The sequence below is a fragment of the Sorex fumeus genome, unplaced genomic scaffold, assembly GCF_029834395.1.
Source record: "Sorex fumeus unplaced genomic scaffold, SorFum_2.1 ptg000061l, whole genome shotgun sequence".
Classification (NCBI taxonomy): domain Eukaryota; kingdom Metazoa; phylum Chordata; class Mammalia; order Eulipotyphla; family Soricidae; genus Sorex; species Sorex fumeus.
In genome coordinates this window covers 4,296,933-4,314,380 of record NW_026606118.1, presented here as the reverse complement: position 1 = coordinate 4,314,380, position 17,448 = coordinate 4,296,933, and the positions used below count along the sequence as shown (strand labels likewise).

The 17,448-nt window shown below is 62.5% G+C and overlaps 1 protein-coding gene across 6 annotated transcripts in view; it reads left to right on the top strand.

Annotated features, from left to right (window-relative positions):
• Nucleotides 1–17,448, top strand: part of IGF2R (insulin like growth factor 2 receptor) — a 68,175-nt gene that overhangs the window by 25,942 nt on the left and 24,785 nt on the right. For 4 of the 6 annotated variants that reach the window (XM_056126042.1, XM_056126039.1, XM_056126040.1 and 1 more), the window contains exons 4-12: nucleotides 936–1,034; nucleotides 4,719–4,851; nucleotides 7,082–7,211; nucleotides 7,997–8,114; nucleotides 10,117–10,279; nucleotides 10,427–10,604; nucleotides 11,229–11,332; nucleotides 15,838–16,005; nucleotides 16,789–16,929. In XM_056126042.1, coding sequence (XP_055982017.1) covers nucleotides 936–1,034; nucleotides 4,719–4,851; nucleotides 7,082–7,211; nucleotides 7,997–8,114; nucleotides 10,117–10,279; nucleotides 10,427–10,604; nucleotides 11,229–11,332; nucleotides 15,838–16,005; nucleotides 16,789–16,929 — 1,234 coding nt within the window. The remainder of the gene's footprint in view (nucleotides 1–935; nucleotides 1,035–4,718; nucleotides 4,852–7,081; nucleotides 7,212–7,996; nucleotides 8,115–10,116; nucleotides 10,280–10,426; nucleotides 10,605–11,228; nucleotides 11,333–15,837; nucleotides 16,006–16,788; nucleotides 16,930–17,448) is intronic. The other 2 variants (XM_056126041.1, XM_056126038.1) reach the window with 1 other exon arrangement.

Sequence of the window (17,448 nt, the reverse complement as noted above, 5' to 3'; positions counted from 1 at the left end):
CTTTCAGCAAAAGCCACGGCTGTGTAGATCCTGTGAATCTTCGCTGTTCAGAGGAAGGTAGAAACTGAGTGTTGGGGAAAATTGAGTTTCGGGGGAAGCCCCAGATTGCTTTCAAAGACTGTTTTAAAAATTGCTCCTAAAGACTGTTTTGGTGCTGCACCCGCCCTTGGGCTCGTGTTGTCTCATCTGAAGAACTCGAAAAATGGGTTTCATAGGGTTCCTTGGGCACCAGGCGAGGCTGTACGTGACCCCAACACCCCGGTGGCGTGCTCAGCCCCCCGGATCCTGGAGGTCTGCAGGACGGACTCGCCATCACAGCCCCCTTCCCCCAGTGCCGGATGCCTTCAGCTGTTCTGCACTCCCGCCCCAGAAGCGGAACTGGGGAGAAGCAGCCTGGGATTTGCACCTGGACGCGAGGAGTTAGAATCCTGCTGGGATCCTGTGGGCGACCCATTTGGAGTCCGCCCTGGGTCAGGAGGGGCTTCCCTGGCGTGTGGGGGCGTCTGGAGCGAGCCCGATCGGTCCAGATGGGCCTCCTCCCTCAGGCTTACAGGAAGCATGAGGTCACCCTTTCTGGCGGGATTCTGTTGGCATGGGGTGGAGAGAACATTTGGAGTTTTGGGAGCAGAGCGGCTCGGAGGAACCCTTCCCATGAGCTCACTGTGTTCGCATAGCTGGGGCAGTAGAACAGTTTGGATCGGTCATTCCCCCAGATTCCAGCATGATTTCATGAAGCTTTTGTCTCTGAACTTCTGGGGTGGAGAGTTTCTCGATGACCTTGTTTAACAAAACCACTGGGCTCCCACCCCAGCTTCCTTTTGCTCCCTTCAAATTTCACACTCGCCTTCACTGTCACCGTGAAACAATGAACATGTGTCACTCCCCCCCCACACCCCCCCCCCCGCTGCTCGGGTGACCGCTGTGTTTTTTCACAGGGAACCCCGGAGTTTGTCATGACCACAGGCTGCGTCCATTACTTTGAGTGGAGGACTTCGGCTGCCTGCAAGAAGGATATTTTTAAAGCTAACAAAGAGGTAACAGGTTGTTGTTTGGAAAACCCTTTTGCAAAAATAGGTGCGTTTCCTGCTTCTTGAAGATTGAGCGGAAAGAAGGACATTCAACCTATTGGGGTGAAATGTCCCCCCCCCCTTCCTTTTCGGAGTCCCAGTCGCGCCACGCCGGGAGCCACGTGGCTTCATTGTTGAAAGTGCGGCTTAAGCGGTTCCTATTTTTAGGACCGCACATTCAAAATAGCGGCGGGTGCGATTGCCCTTACATGGTCACCCCGCCAAGCATATCAGGTCACGGTTTCTGGAGCCCCAGCACCTAACGCCTCCGGCCGTCGCTGCCCGCAGTTCCCATCGCCGCCGTGGCCGGCAGGCGCCGCGTGGCTGCGGGCCCCTGAGTGTTCCCGCCGCGACATTCCTTGCTGGCGCACCTCAGCGCCTACGTGGCCCGTGCTTCATGCTTCTGCTCTTTCTCCGTTATCTGGGTCAAATCTTGCCTGGTGATTAATGAGGCATCCCCTTCGGAGCCTGGAGCCCGGGCTCAGGGCTCAGAGCTGGACTTCTCCCCGCGGCCGGCCCCCAGGAGCCCACCCCGCCTCACTCTGCCCCCCTCCCGCGGGCCCCCTGCCCCTGCCCGCTCTCCACGTCTGGTTTTCTGTGTTCCCCGAGACAGCGGCCTCATGGCGGATTAGTCTCACTTTTCTCCATTAGTTTTCTGTTTGGAAGGATTGAGTTCAAAGCCCCTCTCAGGTGCTGGGACCTGACAAATGGCCGTAATCAGTCACTTTCCCCCGAGAGGGAGGGCCGGGCCCTTCCAGAAGGGCAGGGAGAGATGTTTGTGTTTAAGAAACGCAGCCAGATGAAGTTACGCGTGATAAATGATCGCCGAGTTTTCAAACATGACAGTCTGCGAAAGGAAAGACAGCACGTCGGGCCAGGGGGAGAGGCAGAAGGCTGTCCCCCCAGAAAGAGCCCGTGTGCGCCGCCGAGGGTGGGGGTGGCCGGGGCTGGGGACACGCTGGGCCTCATGGGCAACGGACAGCACTGAGTCCCTCCTAGACTCCAGCACACCCTCGTCCTCTCAGGGTCTTCGATGGTCCACCTGGAAGGGTCTTTGCTCCTCTGTCCTTTTCCCCCAGTTTGACCAGAGACATTTCACTTTCCTGTGTAAAGAAATGCAGGGACCAGCCCCTGCCTGGGCCTCCGAGTGTAGCCCCTCGAACTGAAACCTGGGTTTCCATGTTTTTTTTTTCCCCCCATTTTTATTTTAAATCATGGCCAACGAGAACAGGAAAAATAGACCCGCAGAGCTGCCGCAGCCTTCGTGCTTTGCAGAGGCCGTGCTTTGCGTGGGCCCTAGCCTTTCCTGCGGGGGCTCGTGCCCCGCCGCCCCCCGCCAGCGAGTGGAGAGGCGCTCCCTGGGGCAGGAGAGAAGAAAGTTGACAGGAGGGCCTGCAGATAAGAGAGAGGCTTGTTCCTGGGAGGCCCCCTTTGGGGGAGGTGGGGGGCGGGTGGGTTTTTGCGTGCCTGGCTAGTGTAGTTGAGAAATTTCTGACTGACTGGTTAAGATAACATTCCTGGGAGGGCTTGAAACTGCAGTTCAGCCTCAGTTTGGACGAAGGGGGGGGCTCGGGGCCGGGGCGGTGGAGGGGGACCCGGGTACCAGCACCCCTTTTGGGGCCGAGCTGAAGCTGCCTGAGAAACGTTTGCAGTGTGCCGTCAGCCCCGATCTCTCCGGGGACGGTTGGCGGCCGGGACTCCGCTCATCCCGTTTCTCTCTCACCCGGGATTTGGGGCTGCGGGGTGAGCACTGAGGATGCCGCTGGGATCGGAAAGCGTTTCCGTGCCAGGGAAGCCCCCACGCGTGAGTGGAAGAGGCCCGAGACCTGGGTCCCCGGGCACGCAGGGAGTGTGGTGTGATGGCTGCCCAGCAAGGAGGGGCGCCCCGGCACCTCCTGCCCGCCCCCCCAGCACACGCCTTCCTTTGTCCGCACTGCCCGCGGTGCAGCTCCCGAAGTCCCCTGGTTTCCCGGCCAGACATCAGCCGCTGCCCCCCAGCCCCCCACGTGTGTCCATGGGCCCTGTTTCCCGCTTCCCACACCTCATCCTCTCTCCGCCTCCTGGTGCTAATTTTGCTGGGCTCGGTGGGGGGTCTGACCCCCAGCCTCTGTGGGGAGAGGACCCGCATTCCTCGACACTCCCGCCCCGCTTTTCCTTCCTTGCCCCCCCCCCCCCCCCCGCTGCTTCTCGGGGGGCTGCGAGCGCAGGGCCCCACGCTGCCCTGCGCCGCCCAGGGCTCCTCGGCGCTCGGCGCATTCCCCCTGCCAAGGTTGATTCAGTGTGTGGTGTGGGGCCGTGGCCGCCCTCCCCCTCCCGCCGCCGCATTCCTGCCCTTATGAATGTCTCCATTGCTCGGCCGGCGGAGCAGGAAGTGGGAGATTTTCCCCAGGAGCCTGGACTGTTTTTTTCCCATGCACGCTCCAATTTGGTGGGCGCTGGGGTTGGGGGGGATGCTGTGTGAGGTGTGTCTTCCTGTCCTTCCTGCAGGGGGGACGCGGCCAGGCGCTCGCCGCTCTCCCGGTTGGTTGGCGTGACTCCCCGAGCCGGTTTCGGCCCTCGGGTTCTTCAGGTGTACCCCGTCTTCCTCACTCTTGCCGTGTCCCGGCCCTCCCACTCCCCTCCACGCGCCTCTCCCCTTCCCGGGGTCCTCAGAATCTTCCCACCCGGCTCTGTGCTATCGATCCCTCGCTGCCTGAGTTTCAGGCTGTGTGGACAGGCTTTGGACGCCGCGGTCACTTCTTCAGCCCCCAAGCCACAGTCGTTCTGTGCTCTGGCTCTGTTTTTCTGAGGGGGACCCGCCTGAACCCGCCTCGGGCGATGTCTCCCATCGTCATCCCGAGTTCCCATGCCCCGGTGTCCACACACACCAGCGGGGAGGCCGGTCAGCCGTGTAGACAAAGGCAGGCGTGCTCGGCCGAGCGTGTTGCCCCCGGGCTCCGAGGAGGGCTGGTGCCTGAGTTAATCCAGAAGCTCTGTGGAATCTCCGAGGGGAAAAAGAGGAAACCGGCCAGGACGGGGCGGAAGAAGAGGGACGCGGCGCATTCCTGTGCGTCCTACATCATCTTTTTTTTTTTTCTTCTGGGGGTGGGGGCTGCCTCCGCGGTGCCAGGGATGGACCCCAGGGCTCACGGGTCCGGCATGCACGCCTGCCCTTCGCGCCATCTCCCCTGCTCCCCAGACCTTTCTTTTCTGAAAAAGAGCCGGAAGTCGAAAGCGAAGCCCTCCAGCTTTTGTTCAGGGGCTTCTGACAGACCAGGGAAGCTTGTGCCGGGAAGGTGCGTGGGTAGCAAGTCCCAGGCCAGTGTGGCAGGAAGGAAGGAAGGCCTGGCCTGACCCCGGCCCCGGCGGTGGGTTCCTGGGAATGGCACACAGGGGAGAGAGCAAGGTTGGAGGCTCTGGGGGCGTCCAGCGGCAGGACCCAGGTGGCTGGAGCAGGAGGCGAGAGGCCCGGGGGTAGTTGCAGAGCCCTGCACGGAGCGACTCAGGCGGGGAAGGAGCACTGGCTGGCCGGGGTGCAGGGACCAGACCCGGAGCAGCTGGGGAGAGGAAGCGAGAGCGGCCTGGCGCCATCCTATCTCGGGGGCCGTCACGGGCAGCAGAGAGCAGTGTGGGGGCGCCGGCCGGGGACTCACCGCCCACTTGTCGCCGTAGGTGCCATGTTACGCATTCGACAGCGAGTACAAGAAGCACGACTTGAACCCGCTTATTAAGTTGAGTGGCGGCTACCTGGTGGACGACTCGGACCCTGACACCTCCCTGATCATCAATGTGTGCAGAGATATCGGTCAGTGGGAGCGTGGGGGTTGTTGGGGAGCCCGTACCCCTCACCCGCCCGATCTTTGTCGTCTGCACGTCTGTGGCACTGACTGGGCCCACAGGAGTAGCGGGATGCTGCCTCCTGGTCTCTGGGAGGGTCCCAGTGACGAGGGTCGGTCTCTCCGTCTCTCCATCTCGGTCTCTGTGAGAGGGCGGGGCCGCCGTGATTCCGGCCTCTTTGTTGAAGGGACCGTGGAGGCCAGAGGCTGCCCGACTCGAAGCCCCTCGCAAGTCTAGCTGCGCCTGTGGGTTTATCACGGGTCGCTGACACCTTCCCGCCTCCCTCCCTCCCCCTGAGATCTGGGAATCGTCAAGCCAGGCCCTTCCCTCTGCCCTTAACAGCCAGCACCCCCAGAGCGTTCTGCAGTGATCGTCTACTAAGAGCGTTTTTTTTTAGTGGTGGTTCTCCCCACCCGCTCAGCTTCCCTTTCCCACTTGCTACATAGGAGTTTGGTCTGACACAGTTTGGGAATTTTTTTTTTTTTAAAATCCCCCACTCTATCCCACTCTCAAGTCTTGAGGGTGTGGCTCAGTGGTCGAGCAAGGCTCTCTCCAAATGAGACCTTCAGTTCCCATCTACCCCAAAGGGAAAGAAAGAAAATCTCAAATCTTACCACGATAGCACGGCGGTAAGGGCATTTGCCTTGCACACGGCTGACCTGGGTTCAATTCCCAGCATCCCATATGGTCCCCCGAGCACCGCCAGGAGTGATTTCTGAGTGCATGAGCCAGGAGTAACCCCTGAGCATCACTGAGTATGACCCAAAAAGCAAAAAAAAAAAGAAAGAAAAGAATATATCAGGGTGGGAGAATTTTCCTGGGCAGCCGGTGAGTGGCTCCAGGCCCCCATCCAGCCGTGTGGATATTCTTCCCCGGGGTGGGGGGGAGGGGTCACTGGCATTTTGCTACGAGTTTTGTTTCAGTTTATTCATTTAAAAAATTTATTCATTTTATAAAGTGAATATCCCACCTACGTGTTCAGCTACAAGTGACCCGTGATAATTTCATATTTAAAAAAGAAAAAGAAAATTCAGACTGTTATTGACAAAGGAACATGTTCCTTTATTCTCCAGAACAGCTTTTAACATTCTTTTGGGAGAAAGGTGAGCAGACAGTCTTTGACCCTCGTGGGTCCGCAGCTTAGTTTTACGCCGTCGCTCTAACTTGAGGACACGTAGAGAAGGAACGGCTTCGGAAATGAAAAGACCCTGTTGGTTGGGGAAACCATGGTTCCCTTAATTTATTTTCCTTTTTTCCAAGTTGTTTCGAAGACGACCCGAATTCTCGGGTATGTTTTCACGGAACTGTTTCCTCTGCCCCTCTGGTAGCCGGAGTCGGGCTCCGGGGCATCTGCGCCCCGGGACTGTGTTTCGTGCCCACACCCTCTGCTCCCCGCGGGAGCCTCAGACCCAGTTTGGAGCCAGAGCTCCTGGCTTCAGCCCTGACTGCTTGCCTCTTCCCCAAGCCCCGCAGACGCAGGGCAGAGGCTGCTGGGGGCCGGAAGCCCCTTCTGTGGTGTGAAGGTGCTCTGCCTTTTCATCCCGGGGAGGCAGGGCCCCACCCGCCTGGTACTCTGGTGCCTGCTCACCCTGCCCCCACTGAGAAGGCTCTCAGAGAAGCCCAGGGCAGGAGGCGCGCCCTGGCGAGTCCCACAGCCGGCCAGGAGGGGCGCCCTGGAGAGCCCCGGAGCCGGCCAGGCACTCAGGCTGCCGACTCTCACCAAGTCCGTTTCAGCCGTGTGGTGACCGGGCTGGCGGGCACATTTCGTGCCTTTTCTGCTTCCCCAAGACTGACTTGCAGGCAGCCAGTGGGTTCAGTTGGGTCATCAGAGCCAACCGGTATGGAGGCAGACCAGCAGGGTTGGGGGCCGCCCCCAGAGTGCCACCACCTCCCAGCAGGGAGCAGCCCTCTTTCCCAGCTATTTATAGTCCTGGAGGGGAGCACGGAGCAGGGGGACATTCTCCTCTATGAATAGCCTCGCGGGGCTCTAGGGTGTGCTGCCAGCCTGCCTCCTGCAGGGCAACCCCGGCCCCAGAGTCATCCTACTTCATGTTCCTTAAGGAGATGTAGAAACAAAACGAGACGGGGAAAAAAAAACACCAAAAAACCAGACACAGAAACAAACCAGAGCGAGGCCGACGGGTGCTGCCTGCTGCCGAGGAAGGCAGCCGGGCCTGACTGTTGCCCGCCCCTTCCAGATGCCCTGCGGGACCCCAGCCCTCAGCTGCGCGCCTGCCCCACGGGCACCGCCGCCTGCCTGCTGCGTGGGGACCAGGCGTTCGACGTGGGCCAGCCCAAGGATGGCCTGAGATTCTGGGGCAAGGACAGGTGGGTGTGCGTGGCGGGAGCCCCATCCCAGACGCTCTTTGTGAAATGGGGGATCGGGCCCCACCAGTCGGCACCATGACACGTCCCGGACACCCGGGTCGGGGCTGGTGGCCACTCACTGGTGTTCTGGTCATTGCTGTGTCCTGGTTACTGTCCGGCAGCAGCGCCCTCCTGGGGGGAGGGAGCCCCGAGGGCTTGTCTGCTGCCCCCCCAACCCCCCACCCGAGCTGCCCCCCTTCCACTTCATCTCCTCTTTCGAGAGCCTAGTTTGGGGGTTCTGGGGAGGAGGAATTCGGGGTGCGTGAGGCAGCTGCCCCTTCCTACGGGCAGGTTGCTGAGGAGTGTGTGTGCTGGGGGCACCCTTCTCCTCTCCTGCCTGGAGCAGGCACCCCCACCCCCGCGGGCTCCCTGGGGGCAGGAAGTGGCGCCTGGCCCCCAGAAGCTGCTGCCCAGCTGTGCGGCGTTTGTTTTGTTAGATCCTTTATAATTGTTTTTTTGTTTGTTTTACTCCAGCAGTTCTTGTTAGCGTTTCGAATTTACATGTTGGTCGGCTTTATTTATTTTACCCTTTTTTAAGGAAGGACACTCATTGGAGTTGACTTAAATGTTTTTTCCCTTCTTTCTGATGGCGGGAATCGGTTTCTGCGGGTGGGCGGGTGCGGTGGCCTTTGTCTCTTCCGCACCCCGAGAGAGCACGTTGAGAGCAGAGCAGGCGGGTGCTCCCTGTGTGAGGTGGCCGGCTCACCCGCCCGCCCGTCTCTCTCCCCCTTTCGCTGCGCGCTTAGTGGCTCGTCCAGGCTTACCCTGACCTACGTGAAAGAAGGGGCCGGGAAGCCAGACTTCTGCAATGGCCGCAGCCCGGCGGTGACCGTCACTTTCCTGTGTCCCTCGGAGAGGAGAGAGGTAGGCTTTGGGGAGCTGGGCGGGGAGGGACCGAGGCCCGAACTCCACGGGCAGATTCCAGAAAGTTTTCTAGGGTGTCGCTGGTTAGAAGGAATATTAAAGCAGCAACCGTGGGCACCCTGTGTCAAGCCCCGGGTCCCTTGATTGCTCAGTTTGGTGGAAGGGGACAAGGTAGCCCAGAGCTAATTGGTGCAGGGCGAGGAAGGAGTGAGTCTGCAGATGGTGTGCAGGCCTGGCGGGCCGGGCAGGGGGGGTGGGGAAAGGCTGGGAGAATTATGGCTGGTGGGGGAGGGGGCCCCTCCCTGCCGCCTCCCCCTCCCCACTCCCCTGATTTATTGCTCTGGCCTCTGGCTATTTATTCGCTGCTCCGCAGAGTCATAAACTCCTGGAGGGCAGGGTCTAAGCTTGCAGTTTTCTTTGTCCTTGGGCCCCTGCCCGGGCCCTGCACGTGTCCCGTGCTGGTTACGTGTTTTAGCAGGTGTGGGGTGCTGCTGCAGGGGGGTGCTGGGGGGAGGGCGTAGGGTTTTCCTTTGGGGTCCCCCCCTCGCCTTCTTCTACTAGAATGAAGGAGGAGGAGCCGAATTCCTTTGCCAGGCAGCCCTCCCCTTCCTCCAAACCAGCTCGGAATGTGCTCTGTGCTCTGTTTGGGGCTGGCAGTGGGCCCGTTTTGTGTGTGAGTGTGAGAGAGAGTGAGTGAGTGTGTGCGTGTAAGAGAGAGTGTGAGAGAGTGAGTGACTGCGTGTGTGTGCGTGTGCGTGTGTGTATGCGCGCGCGTGTGCGTGTGCGTGTGTGTGTGTGTGTGTGTGTGTGTGTGTGTGTGTGTGTGTGTAGCCGGGAGACAAGAGTGCCATCGACTCTTTCTCCCACCCACCCCCCGCTCCTGTCTGCAGCCTGGACTGCCACGTGGTGGGAGCGGCTTCCCGACCCCACAGTTCTCTGTCCGCTCACGGCCCTGGGAGTCCTGGCTGCGGCCAGGGGCCTCCCCTCCCCTCCTCAGGCTGCGTGGTCAGGACGCTGGCCCCCTCCTCACGGCTTCTCCCTCCTGGGGTCCCCAGACTGACCAGTGACTGTCGTTTCTTCTGGCTAAGTCTGTTGCTGGCGCGTGTCCATGTGTGGCTCGTGTCCGGTGGGGCACGGCTTGGTGGCTGCCGGGGGTGGGGGGGCGGGGGGGCTGCGGAACGTGCTCCCAGGTGCGCATCTCTGCGCTGGTGTGCCATGGCCGTGGCCTGTGGCTCAGGGGCCCCCGGTGTGCGTGGGGAAGCAGCAGCGGCATGGGCGGCCTCGCGCACTGCCCACGCCACACCTCACCCCAGCCATGGCGTGTCTCTCCAGCTCCGTGGCTTTGCCCTTCTCCCGCTGCTCGCAGTTTCCCGAGTGAATCCTGTGTGTCAGCTCCTTCCCCTGCACTCAGCCCGTGGGCACCCGAGCCCAGTCACGAGAAACGTGGGTTCTGACCCGCTTGGCACCTTGGGGCCATGTGATGTGCTCCCACGGGACGTCGAGCGCATCCGGCCAACATCTGCAGGGGCGGTGGGACCTGGGGGGTCCCCTGGCCGCCCCTGTACCTACAGCTTCCCCCATTACCCGCCACAGCTCCCCCACGTCTCCTCTAAGAGGGAAAAAATGACACCGAGTTTCTCCTGCTGCCGACAGCCGCGGCCGCGAGCCTGCGCGCGCCAGGAGCCCTGTTTGTAAAGGGCGTGTGCGTCTGCGCAAGAGGCAGCCGGCGTTGCCGTTGGTGGACTCTGAGCTTCACCCGGCAGGGAGGGGGCCCCTCCTGGCGTGGGCCGGGATGCCCACGCACTCCTGGCTCCCCGGGGCCGAGAGGAGCAACCCCAGCCCCCGCAGGCCGGGACGGGGACCGTGGGGCATGGCGTGGGAAGCCTAAGAGCCGCACGCACGCAGTGGGAGACTGCGGGAAACACGGCAGCCTGCGTGAGCTCGGCTGTGCGTCTGGGCAGTGACAGATGTCACGTTGTGACCGCCCCCCCACCCCCCGCAGGGCACCACCCCTAGGCTGACAGCGAAATCCAACTGCCGCTATGAGGTGGAGTGGCTCACCGAGTACGCCTGCACGCGGGACTACCTGCAGAGTGACGGCTGCACCCTCAACAGCGAGCAGCACGACATCAGTGTGGACCTGCGGCCCCTCAGCCAGCATGGCGGTGCGGGCGGGGACGGCACGCCCCTTGGGCCTGGGGCTTGGGAGGGGGGCCGCACGCGTGTCTGTCATGAGGGTGACTCGGGTGCTCCCGAGGGCTGCAGGGACGGCGTGCGTGGGAGTGACGGGCCCTCTGCTCCTTCCCCCTTAGCGGTCCCCCTCCCGTTCTACTCGGCCCCCGGCGGCAGGGAGTACACCTTCTTCCTGAGCGTCTGCGGGGACACCAGCGTGGGGGTCTGTGGCAAGAAGGACGCCGCCGTCTGCCAGGTGAAAAATGCCGACCGCAAGCAAACCAAGATCGCCGGCAGATTCCAGAACCAGACGCTCCGGTGGGTAGCCGCCCGCACCGGCCTCTCCTGCCCCGTCACTGTGGGTTGCGCCCGGGGTGCTGGAGTCTGAGGTGGGCCGGGCACTCTGCTCTGCATGATGTTTCAGAGGCTGCCCCCACCCCTGCTGGGCAAAGCCCTTAAGTGGGCACACCGTGGATGAGGTTTCCAGTGTTTGCAGTCGCATTTTGCAGGGAGGGTGTTGATCCCCCAACCCCTTGTAGTCGGAGATTCTGGAAGTTTTGTCAGCGCCCCAGACGTTCCAGACTACCCTGCTAAGATCTGTTGGGGTGCTTCTTGGGCCCCTCCAGCCTTATTTGTTCTGTACGCGATGCGAGACTCCACACACGAGGGTCTTCCTGCGTCCGGGGGAATGTGCCCCGCACCCCTGCCAGGTCTGACTCTGAAGACCCCTCCCGGCCGGTGGGGTCTTGTGTCACGATGCCCTGCGCCCCCCGCCCCCCCGGCCACCCCCGAGCTGGCTGGAGAGCTGCTGCTGCTCTCGCGTGATGGCCGATTCGTCGATGAGCCGCCCAAGGGCTCGCTCGCGTTGTCCGTTGTGGTTGCAAGCCCGTTCCTCTCCTGGCCCGCTGACCCGTGGGCCGCCTCTGCCTTCTTCGCCCGCAGCTACTCGGACGGGGACCTCACCCTGATCTACCGCGGGGGCGACGAGTGCAGCTCGGGCTTTCAGCGCATGACCGTCATCAACCTGGAGTGCAACAAGACTGCGGGTGAGCGGGGGGGCCCGGGGGCGCCTGGGGCTCGGGTCGTGGGACGGAGGGGGGAGGTGCCCTCCCTCGGGCCTGGCTGGCTCTGGCTGTGGGGCGGGTAGGGGACCCCTCCGCCCCCAGCCCACCGGGCTGCCGGTGACGCCACATCCTGTTTCCATTTTCCTCTGCTGGCCTGTTTGTTTTGGGCAGGGGCCCAGTCCCGGGCTGGCTGGGAATGAGTTTCTGTCTTGCGTCCGGCCCCGCCAGGCCGGCACTGTTCACCCACTGGGCTGCGGCCGGCACATCCTTTCGGGAGGTCATTTGTGCAGCCCCGGGCTCGAAGCGGGTGGGGGACATGCGTCTCAGTGGGTCAGAGGGCGGGCTGGAGTGGGGTGCTCGCTGGCCCGAGTGAGAAGGGATGTCCCTCTGTTATTCTGTGGCTCCAGCCTTTCCTGGGGGGCCCTTGGCTTCTGGGGGGAGGGGCTCGGCTCCTATCCCTGTCGCCATGACCCCCCCTACCCGACACCCCCAGGTCCCCCTCCCCTTCGCCATTTGTTGGGTGAGTTGCTAGGGCCGAACCCTGAGCACCTATTCTGGGGAAGCTGCTGAGTGAGTCATGTGGCTCCAGGGGGGACTGTGACCCCCAGACCTATGCCCCCTCCCATCCCGGGGGTCACCCCCAGCCCCGTTGGGTTCTGCGTCGACTTGGTTCTAATGGTGGGTCCTCAGACTCAAAATGGGAAGGGGGGATTCAGAGTTCGCCCGCCCCAGAGACGGGTGCAGGCTGGCCGCTGGGGTGAGTGTCACAGTCCCTTCTGTGTGCTGGGTCTCCCGTCCGGGCTCGGTGGGGGCGGTGTGCTCTGGTCACCCCGGGCAGGGAAAGGAGTGGACACCCAGTGCCTGTTGCTGCCCGGAGTGTGTGTGGCCGGGGGGCGGCGGGACCCTCTGCTGTCTGTGCCAGTGAGCCTGAGACCAGACTGTCCCCATGTCTGTTCTCTGCCCCCGTGTGCACGTGGACCAGACCCCCCGAGGCCGACACTCGTGAGGAGAGGGGGCAGTGCTGACACGGAGCGAGACTGGCGGCCATCATGCGCCGCGTCTGGGCTGCGCTCTTGGGGTGGGTGGTGGGATCGAGGCAGTTGAGGGGAGAAGAGGCGTTTCCTGGACCGGGGGCGGGGGGCGCACACGGGGCAGGGCAGAGCGGGTCCAGCAGGGCACCCTGCAGGGGCCTGGGCTGGAGTGGGAGCAGCAGCCGCGGGCAGCGAAGGCGAGGGGCGAGGCCGTTGGCCCCCTCTGCTGACCGCCCTTCCTGCCTCACCCCTCCCAGCCCACTTTCGGGGCGCCTCCAGGCGACCCCTCTGCCCGCCCCACCCTCTCCCAGAAGTGCAGCTGGGCGGCTGGCCTCCCCCCCGACCCTGTCGTTACCTCCCCGGGCCCCACTCTGCTCTGGGCTTTCCGCGAACGACTTGGCCGAGACCTTCGCAAGTGTGCTGATCTCATTTGGGCATGCTGGGAGATGGAACATTCCAGAAAGATCCCAGCAGACCAGGAGGATCCTGGGAAGGGCTGTGAGGCAGGGACTCAGGGAAGACGTGCGTGGCACAGCCAAGAGTTCTGGAGAGCGAAAGCCCAGATGAGCTGCAGCCTGCAGAATTTCCTCAAGGCCGTTCCCTCTCACGCCCTCCCCTTTCCTTCCTTCTACATTTTTTTTCCCCCAGGCACATAAGCGGGAGGAGCATTCCATGTGCTGTGAAAATGCACGTGCCGTTCCCACTTGGGTTTCATGCAGTTCAAGGCCTGCCCGGTCTGCCTCCTTCCAAACCTTTCCCATGCCCTTGCCTCTTGTCCAGCAGGGTGTCCACGGCCTGAGCCAGGGTCAGGCCCCTTGTTAGGGTCCGTCCCAGTGAGCCCCAGGTGTCTCTTTCCCATGCGGGTCTGTCATCGGGTGAGGGCAGAGACAGGCTCAAAAAATGCTGGGGTGGGGGGTGGGGGTGTCGAGCGCCCTGCGGTCACTTGAAGTGGACTTCCCGCACTCTGTTGCCGTCCACACTCCGCCTGATCGCACCTGGGCTTAAGGTTTGAGGCCGAGATTCTCGGAGGCTGCCCTACGTGGGTCAGTGCTGGTCAGATGGACGCAGAGGCGGGCTTTCGTGCCCGGGTGGGTGTTACAGTAACCAGGGCTTGTGTGGTTTGTAGTTTAACTCACCTCTCAAGGAATTATTGAGGGTTGTGAATCTGGAGCTCATGCATTTTCAAGGCTGTTAACCGAAAACTAGGGAGGCAATTGAAAGGCAGAGCACGTTTGCTGGGACCAGAGTTCAGAGTTCCGAGAGCAGAGAATCGGGTAGAAACCCAAAATGCTCCCTCGGGAGGGACAAAATATAGGGTTTTTTATGGAGGGAAAAAGAGGAAGTTGAGGTAAGCAGTTTAAAAAAAAAGGTTAATTGGTGCTAACAGGCTCGCTCCATTCTTGGTGAAACCCAACAGGCCGTGATTCCATCCCGGGGAGCTGGTGGGCGGGTGCGGCCCTCACGCTGGTTCCCAGGCTGACTGTTGGGTCGCCAGTGTCACCCGCTAGCCGGACTGTTACTGAGGCGCCGCCCCGAGTGAGGCCCAGAGAAGGGTGGGTTGCACCTTGGCCCCGACAGGCCCGGGAGCCCCTTGGATGTCGGGGTACAGGCGGGCACGTGGGACCTTGGGAGCAGTGCAGCCCCCGGCCGGCGCTGGGAGCTGGCAGGGGCCCCTGGGTCACCTGGCCCTGCTGGTGAACGTGACCCGGGGCTGGGACTGGAGACGAGCGTGTGCATGTATGTGGATGGCCTTCTGTCTGAGTGTCCATCAGTGCGTGCGCCTGTCTGTATGTGCGTGTGCTTGTCTATCCGTGCCTGCGTGCGTGCGTGTGTGTGTGCGTGCGTGTGTCTGCCTGCCTTTGTGTGTGTGTGTGTGTGTGCCTGCATATGTCTGCCTGCCTGCCTGTGTGTGTGTGTGCATGTCTGCCTGCCTGCCTGTGTGTGTATGTCTGCCTGCCTGTGTGTGTGTGCGTGCGCCTGTGTCTGCTTGCCTGTGTGTGTATGTGTGTGCGTGTACCTTCCTGCCTGTGTGTGCGCATGTGTGCGTGTGTGTGTCTGCCTGCCTCTGTGTGTGTGCATGTGTTTGTGTGTGTGTATCTGCCAGTGTGTGCATGCGTGTGTCTGTTGATGTGTATGTGCTTTTGCCTGGCAGTGTGTGCATGCGTCTCTGTGTGTGTGTGTGTGTGTGTGTGTGCGCGCGCGCACGTCTGCTGGTTTGTGTATGTCTGCCATTGTGTGCATGAGTGCTTGTCCGTGTGTGTATCTGCCCGTGCATGCGTGTCTGTGTGTGCGTGTTTTGTCTGTGCGTGTGATGTATGTGCATTTCTGCGTGTGTGTTACTGGCTGTGTGTGTGTGCGTCCTTCCATGTGTGCATCTATCCATGTGTTCATGCCCGTGTGTGGCTGTCTGTGCTTGTGGTATGTGTGTGCCTGTCATTGTGTGTCCATCCATGTGTGCGTCCGTCCTTGTGTGTGTCCACATGTGTGTTCGTGTGTGCGTCTGTTTGTGCATTCGAGCGTGCGTGTGTGTGAGTATGTGCTTGGAAAGAGGCAGAGGAGCCGGCGGCTGGTGTGTGGAGGGTGAGCCCTTGGTGGTACCCTAGGTTGCTGGCAGCTCTGCCCCCGATGCAAGGAGCAGCCCTGAGGAGAGGCTCTCACAAAGGCAAGGGAGAAAGGGTACCCAGGGAGGGGCCTGGCACGCGCTCTCCTTCCTTGCAAAGAATCTTTGAGCAGACTCTCCCTCCACCCTGGGAGAGACCAGAGGGGCCAAGTCTTGCCCGTGCCACGGGGCGCTGAGTGTCCCTGTCCCGCACAGTCTCCCCGGTCTGCCTTTGCTGCCAGCCAGCCCGAGAAGCGCCTCTGGTTCCAGGGCTCCGGGCCGGTGGGCGCTGGGCCAGTTGTGCTGCTGCGCTGGCACTTGGAAGGTCTGGGATCTGAAGGGTTTAATGGACATTGCAGTTGAAACATCACTTGCCTTTGATACAAAAGTATCATTTCCCTTTCCCTGTGAACATTGTGCAATTCGGGGACACGCGACCGCAAGAAAGGGAAGCTGGGGAAGTCCCTCCCAAGGACTGTGAAACCATCCAGGGGTGGAAACAGGCGCTGGCAGCCAGAGCGCGCCAGCCCGCTGTGAGCAGGATAGTGTTTCCACAAAGGGGAAGTCAGTGGAGGCTGGTGGCGCCCAGGGAAGGGGCCCACTCGGAGCTGACCTGTGGGGTGGGCACCCTGGCCTGGTCCCCATCCACCTTCTGGCCAGAGCCTGGGCTGACCGTGCCTGGAGCCCTGCCCGCCCCTGCGCCAGCCCTCTGCGGCCCTGATGTCACCCCTCCAGCTGTGGCTCCCAGAGCTTCACTAGAATGCACGGAAGGGGCGGGCTTGGGGTGTGCTGGGACCCTCCGCCTCTCTCCCTGCGCACCTAAATGGCGTTTCTCCTGTTCTTCCCCGACGGTGCAGGCAACAACGGGCGAGGTGCCCCTGTGTACACGGGTGAGGTGGACTGCACCTACTTCTTCACCTGGGAGACCAAGCACGCCTGCGTCAAGGAGAAGGAGGAGCTGCCGTGCAGCGTCAGCGACGGCAAGAAGCAGCGCTTTGACCTGTCTGCCTTGGTTCGGAATGCAGGTGGGGAGCTGGGGGCGTGGTTTGGCACTGGGGGTGGAGCCGGGGGTGTGGCCTAACACTGGGGGTGGGGTCGGGGGCGTGGTCTGGCACTCCCGGGGACCCAGGGGCGTGGTCGGGCACGCAGGTGGGGAGCAGGGGGCATGGTCTGGCACCAGGGGGAGCCGAGGGTGTGGTCTGGCATGCAGGTGGGGAGACGGGGTGCAGCTGGCGTGCAGGTCTGAGCACTGGGGGTGCGGCTGCCCTGCAGGTGGGGAGACTGGGGGTGCGCCTGGCGCCAGGTGGGGGCGTGGGGGATGCGAGACGCCATCCAGACGTTTGTCTGTTGGGCTCTGTGGGGCCAGAGGGGTGTTGGTGCCCAGGGCAGCTGTCTTTCGATTTGGGGGGGGCCCAGCTGTGCTGCTGTGCTGTGAACCCCGGGTGAGAGCTGGCGTCTCCTGTGGTTCCCTCAGCCCCTGGCCCCGGGTCGGGGTGTTTTTCCCACTCCCGTGCCCCTCCCGCCCTTCCCTTGGCTCTCAGCTGCGTGCCCCCTCCAGGCCCGGCAGGCTGCCCACGCCCGGGGGCGGGCCGTGAGGTCCGGCTGCCCCCTGGGTTTGGGGCTGGGAGAGTCCTGCTGTTGGCTCTGCCTCCCCCCTCCCACCACCCGCCCTGCTCCCGGTCGCCGTCGCCGTGGCGGAGGAGCGCCACTCCGTGCCAGGGCTCGTGCCGCGGCCGTGGGTGACTCACGCAGGAGCAATCCCGGCCCCGGGGCTGACGGAGCTGCTTCCTCTCCCTTCCAACACGCAGATCCCGAGCAGAATTGGGAGGCCGTGGACGACAGCCAGCGGGAGGCCGAGAAGAAGCATTACTTCGTGAATATCTGTCACCGGGTGCTGCAGCGGGGCAAGGCCAGGGGCTGTCCTGGCGAGGCGGCTGCGTGTTCTGTGGGTGAGTGGCCAGACAGGCGCTTGGGGCTCCCTGCCCTCCCTGCCGGGGCCCAGCCCGGGAGGAGTCTGGGTGCCGGAACCTCTGAAATCAGATGGGTGGGGCTCGGGTGGGGCTCAGGTGGGGCCGGTCACCTGGTCATCTCAGGGATGGGGTGGGCGCATGGCCCGCGCTGGCCTCCGACCCCAGATCCAGGAGCACATTTTCCGAGCCATGCTTGAGTCGGGAGTAAAGAAAAGCCCGGAGGCCATCGGCTTGGTGCCTCCTGGGGACAGTGTGGGGGTCCCTGAGGCGGGTGACTCCCGGGACGCACTGAGTCTGCTTGAGTCCCCGTCCTGCTGGGGTGTGCAGCAGACGGAGCCCGGCCTTCTGCAGGGTCAGGCGGGAGGGACATGGGGAGCTAGCAGGGTGGGGTCTGCACAGGACATTGGGACCACCTCACAGACGGGGCGTGCCGAACAGGGTTTCCTCGGGGTCCCGGGACAGCCGCCCCGACATGAGCTTTCAAAGGCCCGTGTCCTC